Source organism: Danio aesculapii, chromosome 23 (genome assembly GCF_903798145.1).
Source record: "Danio aesculapii chromosome 23, fDanAes4.1, whole genome shotgun sequence".
NCBI classification, from domain to species: Eukaryota; Metazoa; Chordata; class Actinopteri; order Cypriniformes; family Danionidae; genus Danio; species Danio aesculapii.
In genome coordinates, this window is record NC_079457.1 from 41747440 (window position 1) to 41761092 (window position 13653).

Consider the following 13653-nt stretch of genomic DNA (forward strand, 5'->3'; position numbering starts at 1 on the left):
AAAATTAATAAAATAGAAACAAAATATTGATCTTCAGTTTTAATCTAAGTTAGTCTGATCCTCTTCAATTTAAATTTGCTGTGGAATTTATGTCTTTAAAATAATCTATGAAATCATTCAAGATTTTAGAATTGTCTTCTTTCTTTTTTAGGGAGAATCTGATTTTCTCCGATAGCAAATGTTTCATTACTTCCCTCATTAGATGTATATATGTAGGAGCAGCATTCTGTTTCCAGTTTAATAATATTAACCTCCATGCTAGTAGACTGACAAATGGAACTATATTTTGTTCTGTACTGCTTTTCTATCTCAGAATCAGTAATGTCTAGAACTGCAATAAGGGGATCTGGATCTATCGGCTTATGACATATTCTTGAGAATGTTAGATAAATATTTTCCCAGTGAGATGATATTTTTGGGCAGCTTCAAAACATGAGCCTATGATGCTGGCTCTAGTCCACATCGATCACATGTTGGGTTGCTTTTCCAGCTTTCTATACTATAAAACAATAAACATGCCAATAGTAAACATGATACTACAGTACAATAGTATTACATAATAAAATCTATTTTCTTTCTATTAGCCTTCGCCTTAATGATAATATAAAACCCAACTAATTAATTTAGTAAATAGCATGTCCTTCTTATTATTTCAAGTTTTGTAACACCTGGTAGCATTAAAATTATTTGAAAACAGCTGTAAAATAAAATATTTAATCACATTTGTGGCCCTGGACCACAAAACCATTTTCATAAGGATCAAATATTGGAAAAATGATTTGCTTTCCATGTGAATATGGTTTGCTGTGATATGATAATATTTGGCCAAAATACAACTATTTAAAGGTCTGAAGGTCAAAAAATCTAAATATTGAGAAAATTTACTTTAAAATTGTCCAAAATTAAGTGCTTAAAAGTGTAAAAAAAAAAAACATAAATTTTGATATTTAGAAAATGTACATGTAAGATGATCTTTACTTAATATTCTTATGATTTTTGCCATCAAATAAAAATAAGATTACCTTTTTTGCATTTCCCACAAAAATGACTCATCTGACACTGAAATTTGATTCATGTTTGTTGATTGCTGTAAGATTTTATGCTGCCATTTTACCAGGTCTTTTAAAAAAAGAGCATGATTAGCACAGGTCCTACCATGTTGCAGTGGGTGCTGAGGGCATTAGGTTGGACACATCCACAGGGTTCACACCCACAGTCAGAGCCGAAATTCCAGTGATTGGTGGCGCACTGGTCACAGTTATGTCCAATGATGTTTTGCTTGCAGGGGCACTGTCCTGTCTGTTTATCACATTGGCACACTCCATCAGTGCAGTAGTTTGACAAAGTGCCTGCAGTTACACAAGTACAGCCTGTAGGGTGAAACAGAGAGCAGAGTTAAATATAAATGCATGAGTTCATTTAAAAACATTGTTGTTTTAGAAGCACTGTACTTACGCCTACAGTCCTGAATGAGTGCATTTCCATAATAACCCAGTTTACACTCTGAGCAAGAGTCTCCATCTGTGTTATACAGACACCTGAGGCACTGTCCGGTTCGAGGGTCACAGGACTCTGGGTCCTGAGGGTCAATGTTCCCATTGCACTGACATGGCCGGCACGATCCACCAGGGTGCTCTGGGTCACCATAATAACCAGGGGCGCAGTGATCACAGCGAGGACCTGAAAGAAAACACTGTGAGTTAAGCTGCTTCATAAGAATTGTGAAAGTTTTTGGTTTAGTGACTGTGTTTTACCAGCGTAGCCTTGCCCACACTGGCAGAGGATCTGGTTGGAGGCGTAGTCTACTTCACAGGAGGCACCGTTGGAGTGTCCGCTGTCAGGGTGTCCTGGACACGGACAGGGGCGACAGTGCTCACCAGAACCCAGTGCTGGGTTGCCATAATAACCATTCACACACCTTAGGAAAACACGAAAGAGTTATCAATATCACTGCAATTAAAACTGATTTCTAATTAATCTCAAATTACTTTAACACTTTGTCTTGCTGTGTTAAAATTCTTATCAGTATTATACTATTCATTTTTTATTCATAAAACAATATATAGTTTAAATATAAATGTTTTGTATTATTTGTTTTTTTTCACAATACTGGATTTATTAGGTAATGAATAAAATGTAAGTATTTGTTTTATTCTATAAAGGTGTGGTAACATTTTTTCCGTTTATAAAATAAACTAAATATCATTTAGTCTTTTTTCCCAGACAATGACATTTACATTACATTTACATTTGACAATTGCATACAATGACAAATGGTCAGTAGAATGATTTCTGTCATTTTTTGTGATTAAAAAGTATAATTATTTTCCAAAATATTCATTTCTTCACTCTACTGAAGATTGAAATACATATACTGTAAATATTGTACACACTATATTGAAAAACAAACTAATAAATAAATAAATAATATTAAGGTTTGATGTAGTAGGGTTTTTTCTTCAATATCTGAGTCTCTCATCACAGTCGAATGGAAAAGGAAACAATAAACAATAATTATAAGAAAACATCAAATCAAAATCAAATTAAAAGAAGACAACGAATCTTTAATCAAATTGTGACCTCAAGAATTGATATGAATTAAATTGCGCGCTATCCAAAAGACTCCCACCTCTATCTAATTAAGCTTTGGTATTTGACTTGCTTCCATACTTGATAAATCGCATTTAACTCATCCTCCTTTACAAAGCATGCATTGTTGTGACTCAAATCAGTGACTCAAATGTATTTGGCCACATTACTAGTCCCGCAGATGTGGTCAGTGACCTGTCTCTCACCTCTCGCACAGTTGTCCAGCAGTGTTGTCTCTGCAGTCATAGCAGGCCCCGCTTTCAGGATCGCAGCTCTCCGCATGGCTGTTACACTGGCATTGCCTACAGTTAGGAAATCCCCACTGCCCCGGCTGGCAGTCTGAGCACTGGCGGCCAATCGCCCCATGTCGACACATACACTGTCCTGTCACAGGATCACACTGATGCCCGACAGAGCCCTGCGAGTGACAGTCACATACTGTCAGAAAGAAGAAAGACAATGAAATGTGTGATTCAATTCATTTTTAGAAAAATATTTGTTGAACATATACATATTTTTGCATAATCAGCATATATTAATTGAAATATCAAATAAAATGTGTATTATCTTTGACAATAAAAGGAAACCCACCAGTGCAGCCATAGGGGCCGAATCCATATGTCCCTGGTGCACACTGATCACATTTACGGCCAATCACGTTGGGTTTACAGTGACACTGACCCCCGACTCTGTCACACTCTGCACTTAATGAACCCTGAGGGTCACACTGACACCCTGCAGAAACACACAGATCAAATTATTAGCAAATTTGAGGATTATTAGCCCTCCTGTGAAACTCTTTTTCAAAAATTTCCAAAGTGATGTATAACTAAAGAGAAGAGAGAAAAATTTCAAGCACAATTTTTAAACATAATAGTTTTAAAAATGAATTTCTAATAACTCCTTTATTTTGTCTTTGCCATGATAACAGTACAAAACATTTGACTTATTTTGTATTATATTATTCTTCAGCTTAAAAAATGCAATTTAAAGGCTTAACTAGTAATTAGTTTTAGTTTTAGTTTAATTTAGTTTAGTAATTAACTTAATTAGGTTAACTAAGCAAGTTAGTTTCATTAGGCAAGTCATTGGACAACATTGCTATTTTTTTTTTTAAATAACAATTCCCAGGGTTAATATTTGTATATATTGTCATGATCACCAGCGATCTAACATTTGCAGATTGCTAGAAAACATGCATTATCACCCAGACTACAACTCTGCCACTATATGAACAACAAATCTCAGAAGTCATTGCTCCAATTACTCTTGTCACATCTGACAGTCATCTGGAAACTGACCCACACACACAGCTGGTAATTCATTATGGATTGATTATCTGGACTATATATTCACCTCTCAAACACACACACACGTTGCTGAGTCTTTTTTCTGTAAGCATTTCAAAGCGTAATTTCCTGTCTAGCCTTTCAGTGTTTTGACCAGAGTTTTGATTATCCTGCACCAATCTCTTGCCTGCTTTTGATCATGCTCTTTCTATTATCTATATGCCTCAGTTTTTACCTGTTGAACATTGCCTGCCTGACCATTCTGTTAAATAAAGCTGCATGTGGATCCTTAACTCCGTTGCCAGACTTGTTTCAGTTACAGGTATATACGTATATACTGTACAGTTGAAGTCAGAATTATTAGCCCCCCTTTGAAATATTTTTCTTTTTTAAATATTCCCCAAATGCAAACAGAGCAATGAAAGTTTCACAGGATGTCTGATAATATTTTGTCTTCTGGAGAAAGTCTTATTTGTTTTATTTCGGCTAGAATAAAAGCAGTTTTTAATTTTTTATAAACCATTTTAAGGTCAAAATTATTAGCCCCTTTGAGCTATATTTTTTCGATTGTCTACAGAACGAACCATCGTAATACAATAACTTCCCTAATTACCCTAACCTGCCTAGTTAACCTAATTAACCTAGTGAAGCCTTTAAATGTCACTTTAAGCTGTATAGAAGTGCCTTGAAAAATATCTAGTAAAATATTAATTACTGTCATCATGGCAAAGGTAAAAGAAATCAGTTATTAGAAATGAGTAATTAAAACTATTGTGTTTAGAAATGTGTTGAAAAAAAATCTTCTCCCCGTTAAACAGAAATTGGGAAAAAAATAAAAAGAGGGGCTGATAATTCAGGGGGGGCTAATAATTCTGACTTTGACTGTAAATATAAATTGCAATTTTTTTTTTTCAAATAAATCAAATCATTTTGCTTGTAAATGCCTCCTCGCATCCCTTTATTAGAGGAGTAGCTCATCCAAAAAAGAAGAATCTGTTATCGTTTACCCATCCTTCACTTGATCCAAACCTGTTGAGTTTCTTTCTTCTCTTGACCACAAAAGAAGATATTTCGAAAAATGTTGGTGCTCCTACAATGGGTATCGATTGCTGCTTTTTTCCATTATTCTTTAGAATATCCTGTACTGAAAAAAATGATTCATTGGATTTACTAAATTTAAAGTAAGTGGCTGCAAACAATTTATATATGTCACGGTTGCAGGTTTGTGCGCTTTCCGGAGTATCTGTTTTGTCACATGGGTTTGTGTTGTTTGTTTTTCCACGTGTATTTGTTTGGTCACGTGTTATGACGGCACTCAGCTGTTTGATTGATCACCAGCTGAGGTTCATTACTGAGCCTATATCTGGGCTACGTTTCTATGTCTCTATGTCAGTTTGTTGTGTTTGCTTATGTTTATCTGTGTTGTGCTCAGGACTAGAAGAGTGACTGCTGGTATTCGTTTCGTCCCTCTGTTCCTGACCCAGAGTTCCAGTGTCCTCACCCTCTTTTTGTAGCCCTGTTGGCTTATTTTCACTGTTACCATTAAATATCTCACTTGCATTTGGATCCATCTCTGTACTCTTATTTCACACGTGATAATATAAGCTGAATTTAAACAAACAAATTAAATTAATGTTTTGTTTAAATTCAGCCAATATAAATTGTTTGCAACCACTTACTTTAAAAAATTTGTAAATCCAATTAATCAGTGTGTTTTGTGTGCAAAACAGAAATTCAGATTTAGAACCTCTTGTGAATATATGGTGAGAACATTTTTATTTTTGGAAGAACTATGTCTTTATGTGATCTTTAAGTTCTTTATATGCTTCTAAATATTTCAGATGAGGATGTGTTTTGTTGGAAAACGTTACCACCGTGTAATCATCAAGAGCGGTCGTGACTCACCCAGTGCACCATTGTGCATGATAGCAGAGATGCTGCAGATCAGAGAAGTGCACAGCTCAGCCAGCGCAGGCATTGGCATAGTTATGAAGGACTCCAAACACATGTACGACTCCATCTCCTGACGGCGACGCTCATCTGCACCTTCATCACCCTGAAATCCAGAAAGCTCTTCATATCTGGGAATCAGCACAAGCTGTAAGGAAAAACACAAAGAGTCATTACTAGATAAACAGAAGTCTATTCATCTATGTAATTACACCAGCAGGTGGCAGTGCTCATGTTAACTGTTCTGGTATGGTGTAAGCATTGAACAAAATGTTTATAACTGACTGATTATGGTAAAAAAGAGGATTCTTACTGAGTCTATCAGGATGAAGGCTGTGAGATGGCGGTGAGACACGGCGTGGCGCTGGAACCGAATGGACACCACATAGCGGTTGTTTGGCTCGAAGCAGAAGGGCTTTGGCATTTTAATGTACCTTGTCATACACAATGTGTCATAACATTACTAAAAATATTCAGAAATGCCCTATGATGCAGTTATTTTGTTCACTTGACTCTACAATATATTACAAAATTAAATTAGCAAGACAAACAAGCATTTATCATATTGTCTGGAAAATAATTTACATCTGACTTTAAAAGAACGCTCCAGTTTTTTAGAAAATAGGCTCATTTAACAAGTCACTTAGAGTTCAGCCATTTTTGAATCTATTCTTGAATCGATCTTTATGTCTGGCGGGAGCACGTTTAGCATAGCCTAGCATAAATCATTGAATCAGATTAGACTATTAGCATCTTGTTTAAAAATATCATCTTGGTTCAAGAGGTCGTAATAATAATTAAGCAACTTTGCTGACACACCATGCCTGCAGCAGGTGCAATGATATCATGCAGAGCCTGAAAATAGTCCCCAGCTAGGTAACTAGGAAACAGCGATGCGTAATATCATTGTGCTCCCTTAATTATGCTGGATTGAGAGTATAATTTCTAGTCATATCGACTTAAAAAATAGGAATTTTTCATTTTCTTTAGTACATGCTGTAACTACTGAAGAGTCAAGCTTTAGATATGAAAATTGTAATAAATATTGCGAGATGCTAATGGTCTAATCTGATTCAATGGTTTATGCTAAGCTAAGCTAAAAGGGCTCCTGCTAGACCTGGGGATCAGATGAATGGAATTCAACAATGGTAAAATTCAACTGCTTAACTCTAGGGGAGCTGTAAAAGTCTATTTTACCCACAATGGAGTGTTTCTTTAATGCACTGTTGAAAAAAACCAACCTATATTTTATCATTTTGATTAGAAAAAATATTTACAAAACAATTATATATATATATATATATATATATATATATATATATATATATATATATATATATATATATATATATATATTAGCATATATAATTAATGTATCACTTCTGATGCCTCCTTATTAAAAAAGAAAATAACTATTTCAAAAAAATAATAAAATTAAATAAACATTGAAATCTACAAATTATAAATAATGAAATACAATCTTGAAACCATATTTCTGATGTACTAAACATGTACTATACAAGATAGGACTTTTATCTTTATCAATAAACTCTCAATAAATCTCAATATTCTCAATAAACTCATCCTAAAATCTGTACATACAGCTGCCTCCTTCTCCCACATTAACAGCACCAGAGACCCGCTTGCCACCCTTATTTAGTTTCCCGTATTTAGACACTAGCCTGATAAAGTCTGTGAAGTCTGATCTCCAGCCAGGGTTTTATTTCCCCATCCAAAGACTTAGACTATCAACAAACCCAGATTGAACTTCCTGAACTAACCTGCCTCCCTGTCTCATTTCTTTTACTTTCTCATCTTACTTTTTTAATTCTCCCAGAGGATATGAAGCTTCTAACAGAGTCTAATTTGCTCCTGCATTCCCTGAGCTTTGGGATGAGGCCAGAAATCAGATTAGAGTCAGATTACAATGGCACCCAAGAACTCAGCCATGCAGGAAAATCATCAAAACAACTGTAATGGAAGTACATTTCTCCTGAAGTGAGGGTGGGCTATGCGAGATTTAAACAGTTCGTAATATACAATAGTACACAAGTCTATCCCAGACCTGTAAACTATGCACAAAGTACTTGTAGAAAAATACATGTGTACAGTATTTGCATTCAAAAACAGGTAAACACGGACACACACAGACATAAAACAATGAATTACCTCACGTTGTGGGGCATTGGGACTGTATACAACTGCTCTGTGGGCAGCATGTTGCCACAGCGGAGGCTTATGGGTAAATTCACGGATGTGACGCTTACTAAAGCCTCCCAGTCCTCTGTGGACTGAGATAAAAAGAAAAATGAAAGACAATGTGAGTATAAATAATTAATAGTATTTTTAACCACAGATTAGATTTGGGATATATTTTAAAGGAAATTGGTCATCAATTTCTCACCCTCAGATTGCCAAAAACTTAAAATAATTTCTTTCTGCTGCAGAAAGTGAAAAATGAAGATGTTGGTGGCCAATGTTTTGGTTCCCACTGACATCTCTTGTATTTTTTTGTACATATAATGTTTTCTTCTTTTTCATCCATAGAAGAAAACGTCTAGGGTTTAGGATGGCATGGGGATAAATAAATGATAAAAGAATGTATTATTTGGTTTTATTATATGGACAATAATTAAGGACTATAACCCAGATTATATTGGTGCTGTATTTGGGTTTTGGGACATTGTTCATAGGTTTATAGTTGGACTAAGCTGGTACTATTTATCTACCTGCTATTTATTATTTTAATTAATTTTTTCTCTTTGTTTTGGCAGAGCCAAGATAGTAATTTTCAGCCTGGTCCCGTTTGGTGGGTTGCAAATTTCAAATGGCTAAATGACTTAAAATAATTTAAAATAATCTAAAAAAAATCATCATTAAAATAACTCAAAATCATCATTATGATTCATCCTCTTAACCATCTTTTTTTTGAGAAACCAAGGTTCCTTCTGTCTTGCTAGAAGTAATTTAATAGCATTATAGTTATTATAACACATTTATACCAATATATTTTACTATTAAACATAATATTAAAAGTGTAATAGAGCTTTAAATTTATTTTTATTTTAATATTACAATGTGTACTGCTAAATAATATTTTTTTTATAATTTATCTGTACAAATTATACATAATATATGTAATATAATATAATATATTGTATATTAGATAATATACTGTAATACTGATATTTTCATGTAATTTGTTTACATGAATATATATATATATATATATATATATATATATATATATATATATATATATATATATATATATATATATATATATATATATATATATATATATATATATATATATATATAGATATATATATATATATTACATCTATACAAAACCTTTTTGGACATGTAATTGAATCTAGACGCTAAACTGTTACGTCCCGTCTTTGATTTATATGCACATACCGTTTATTTATATTTAATTAATAACCCACATGTTCAGAAATACTTTGCACTACAAACCTCTGGCTCATATCGGATCATAATGTCATACTCCATGGCATAAGGAATGTTGCTGATGGCAAACTCAAGACCAGCACCGTCTTTAACTCGAGCGAAGCCCCGCCCGGTCCAGGTGACCATTTGACCAGGCTGTCTCTCTCTTTGCACCGAGCTCACGCTGGGCTGAAAACCCAAAGAGACTCATATTAAACCAGATTCAGCAGTGTAGTGTGAGGTATGGAGCAGCTAATATTGTTTTGTGAAGGGGAAGCTCACCGTTTGCTGCAGCTGTCGGATGCGTCTCAGAGCTGCCCTCTGCTGTTGAGCAATATGTCTGTGACGGCGGTGTCTTCTCAGCTGGTTGTTTAGATGCTGCACACAGTCAGTCTCAGCCTGAGGCCTTGGGCTGCCCTAAACAAAGATACAATGCTGATCTTAATATTTAGCATTTTATATTAAACTAGGTAATATATTTTGTTCCAATACCCATCAGAATGCACACACATTAATAATACAAAATTGTACTAAAATTGTGATAACTGCAAGATGCAAACTGAAATAAGCAATACATGTATTAGACGCTGGCTAGACAATGAACTTTGGTCACCTGACGTCATGATATAAATCTAACTTAATATTAACGTCTTATGATGTTGTGTGTCTGCTGGATAGGAATCTCTTAATTTTGTACAATTATAAAAGATGGCAGAATGGAATGCTTTCAAACTTTAAAAGATAAGCTTGGTCTGAAAAACCAAGATCTATTTAGATATTTACAGTTGCAGGACTATTTTTTCCCTCATCCTTGTTGGAGGAACTGTGAGGTAGAAAAGGCATACCATGCGCATATGTTCTGGCAGTCCTCAGGAATTCATAGTTTTTGGGAAACTGTACACTCCGCTATCAATGATATTTTTGATCTTCATATTAGTAAATCATTCGATATACTTTATCTAGTAGATGTTCCTATTACACTTGAAAAAGAGAATAGATATTTATTTAGGATATCATTGGCAACAAGTAAAAAAGCTATAACCCAGAAATGGTATAAAGAAGACCCACCAACTAAAGACGAATGGGTCAAAATAATAGCATAAGTTGATGAAATGGAAAAAATCACACATGCACTTCGGTTACAAAAAGAAAATTGAGTAAATGGCTGGCTTTCTCCACAACAATATAATTATCCATAATTTACCATATAGTTGAAATGTGAATTATTAAACCCCCTTTGAAACTTTTTATATTTTTTTAAATATTTTCCAAATTATGTTTAACAGAGCAAGGAAACAGGGGCGCTAATAATTCAAGGGGGCTAACAATTCTGACTTCAACTGTGTATATATATATATATATATATATATATATATATATATATATATATATATATATATATATATATATATATATATATATATATATATATATATATATATATATATATATATATACTGTATATATTTAGCCCCCTTGTTTATTTTTCTCCCCAATTTCTGTTTAATGGAGAGATTTTTTTCAACACATTTCTAAACATAATAGTTTTAATAACTCATTTCTAATAACTGATTTATTTTATCTTTGCCATGATGACAGTAAATAATATTTTAATATATATTTACACTGGTTTTCTACTGGTTATATTTTGTGAACACTTTCTGCATCTATCTGTGCTCTCTGCCAGTTTCCAGGGTGATCAAATGTTTATTTATATTATCTATTATTTTAATTATTAATATTATTATTTATATCAGAGCAAACTGTATCTTAGTAATTGGCTGACCATAACACACATCTTGTTTTGACCTTCTTCAGAACTCAAAAAAGAATTTTCGCTGCTTAAGTTGTTTAAGCAACTTATTTAATATAAGCTGAAACATCGCAACTCTTGAGGAGTTTTTTGCACAACTTTTTGTTTTATGTTCAGACCACTTAAATTTGTAAAAACAATTACCGTAGGTTAACTTTATTGGTTTGTGTTGGGACAGCTTAAAGGAATTGTGTGAAACCCAGCTGTTTTTACAGTGAAATCATGTGTTAATTTATGCGTCAAAAAACCCTGTAATTATTAGACAATGACTTTATTTACTACTACGAGTACTAAGTAAGTAATACACTGTAGGATACTTCATTGAAGTAGTTAGCTTATATACATTAGTTTATATTACATAAACTAACATAAGACCTCCCAACAGTCAATGTATAATTTGCACAGTGATATGCAGTATATATCGTGCTAAATCAAACTGTAAATAATTACTGCATTCAACACTGACTACATTAATAAATGTTAGATTGATGGTATATTACATTGATTTCTGAAAGATCACGTAACACTGATGACTGGGTGACCGTTTGAGTGATCCCAGGAATAAATAATAGAAATTATATTTTAAAATATTTTAAAACATTTAATATTAAACATTTACATTTCATTCATTTATATTACAGTTTACTGTGTTATTACTATATTTTGCAGAGGTGAGTATAAGAGACTGCTCATTCTTTAAAAATCTTACAAACTCTAAGCTATGGAACAATTAATTCAGAGAGAGTGAGGGATGGTGTGAACCAGACGGAGCTGGTGTGTGTTTATATGTGTGGTGGCCATTCATAATTCTCCCTGACAGGCTGGCATCTCTTCTGCTCTCAGATCTTATTCTGGGTCACTTCAGCTGTGAAACCATGACACATTCTGCAGTTCATAAAGCCACTGTATGCACGTTTGTTTGTGTACGTAGTACTATCTGACTGAGAAAGAACACTCAAATTAATTAAATGTGAATACTCATGTAAAGCCATTTAAATTGAAGACCCTTTTTTCCACTCTATTTAAACCAAAGATGTCACTGAATCCCAGTGGGACTTAGAAGATATGATGGTGTAAGTTTTTTTGGGTTTGTGGAAGTGAAGGTGCCTGAGGGTCCAACTCGCATGAATGCAAATGGAGATGGTTTAACATTAAACACATTACATCAATGTTTAATTATTCCACAGGGTGTTATGGGCTGAAGTGAACCAAATAATCTGAGAATTCTTTCACAGACACACACATAGTACTCTCTCGATCTTTGTGTCAGATCTTGTTTCCCCAGCCCCTGATACCAGCATCATCCGCAAGAGAGGAACAGATACCTATTCATAACATCAGGAAGATTTATAGCCGTACCCTGATAATATGACATGAACCCTGCACAGTTTAGGCTGCCAAGAGGAAAAAATATGTCGCTAAAATGGCAGTATCAGGTGCTGGTGGACTTTAGAAATTTGATCTTTGTACATTTCAGCATTACTCACTGGAAGTGTGAGATCTTCAGGAGAGCGGCCTATAGCTGCCTCTGCTTCATACTTGTAATAATCCAGAGAAGCACAGAAAAACGCAGGCTGCACTTCAGAACACTGTCGACCAATCAGATGAGGCCGGCAGTCACACTGACCGCTGTCCATCATGCATCTAAATGTGAAAGATAATACAATTTAGATATTCAAACTAAAGGTTTTAAGCAAGGATATGTGATTTCAGTAAAACTCGCAACAGCAAAACAGTGTAAAGCATAGTATTTCACTATCAAAAACACATAAATCTTGAATTTTATGTTTTTTGTACTGCTAATTATTTATAGTAATCTTATTTTAGTAAATCTACACCCGGACACCAGACAGTTTGTTAATTGGTGTAAATGTGTTCATTTAAATGCAATAATTGTCATTCAGTAAGGGACTCACCTGCTGCTTGTTGCTCCACCAAAGTCACAGTTGCAGGGCCTGCAACCAGCCAGATCATGACTTAGTCCCCAATATTCAGGCTATACACAAACAAAAATACACGCATGTTTTTGTGGAGGTTGAGTTTTCAGTATCAATTTTTTTTAAAGTGTTATGGTTATGGTTTAAAGGTGACATCGGGTAAAATTTAAATTTTTATGTTTTTATTTAGAAGTTTCTATTGTGTCTTCTAGTTGAGAAAAGTTGAAAAGAAAAAAAATAGCCAGTTTGTTATAAAATATCTGAGTGTAAATACACTATGAAAGTAAGTAATGTGTATTTATACAGCGCATTTATTGTGTATGGCCATACACCCAAAGCGATTCACAATCATGAGGGGCATCTCTCCACACCACCACCAGTGTGCAGCATCCACTTGGATGACGTGACGGCAGCCACAGGACAACGGCGCCAGTGCGCTCACCACACACCAGCTATTGGTGGAGTGGAGAGACAGTGATAGAGCCAATTCGGTGGATGGGGATGATTGGGAGGCCATGATGGTAAGGGCCAATGGAGGGAATTTGGCCAAGACACCAAGGCTCAAACTTGATTCCTGGAGGGCCGCAGATCTGCACAGTTTTGTTCCAACCCTAATCAAACA

General features: G+C 34.5%; 1 protein-coding gene across 1 annotated transcript in view; it reads right to left on the reverse strand.

The window, feature by feature from the left end:
* The window catches only part of lamb2l (laminin, beta 2-like), a 79636-nt gene that overhangs the window by 16465 nt on the left and 49518 nt on the right, over positions 1-13653 (reverse strand). The window contains exons 13-24 of the mRNA XM_056448767.1: positions 13011-13090; positions 12582-12738; positions 9564-9698; positions 9309-9470; positions 7998-8119; positions 6142-6262; positions 5784-5976; positions 3181-3324; positions 2796-3027; positions 1755-1918; positions 1456-1680; positions 1156-1370 (exon numbers count right to left, since the gene is read on the reverse strand). Coding sequence (XP_056304742.1) covers positions 1156-1370; positions 1456-1680; positions 1755-1918; positions 2796-3027; positions 3181-3324; positions 5784-5976; positions 6142-6262; positions 7998-8119; positions 9309-9470; positions 9564-9698; positions 12582-12738; positions 13011-13090 — 1950 coding nt within the window. The remainder of the gene's footprint in view (positions 1-1155; positions 1371-1455; positions 1681-1754; positions 1919-2795; positions 3028-3180; positions 3325-5783; positions 5977-6141; positions 6263-7997; positions 8120-9308; positions 9471-9563; positions 9699-12581; positions 12739-13010; positions 13091-13653) is intronic.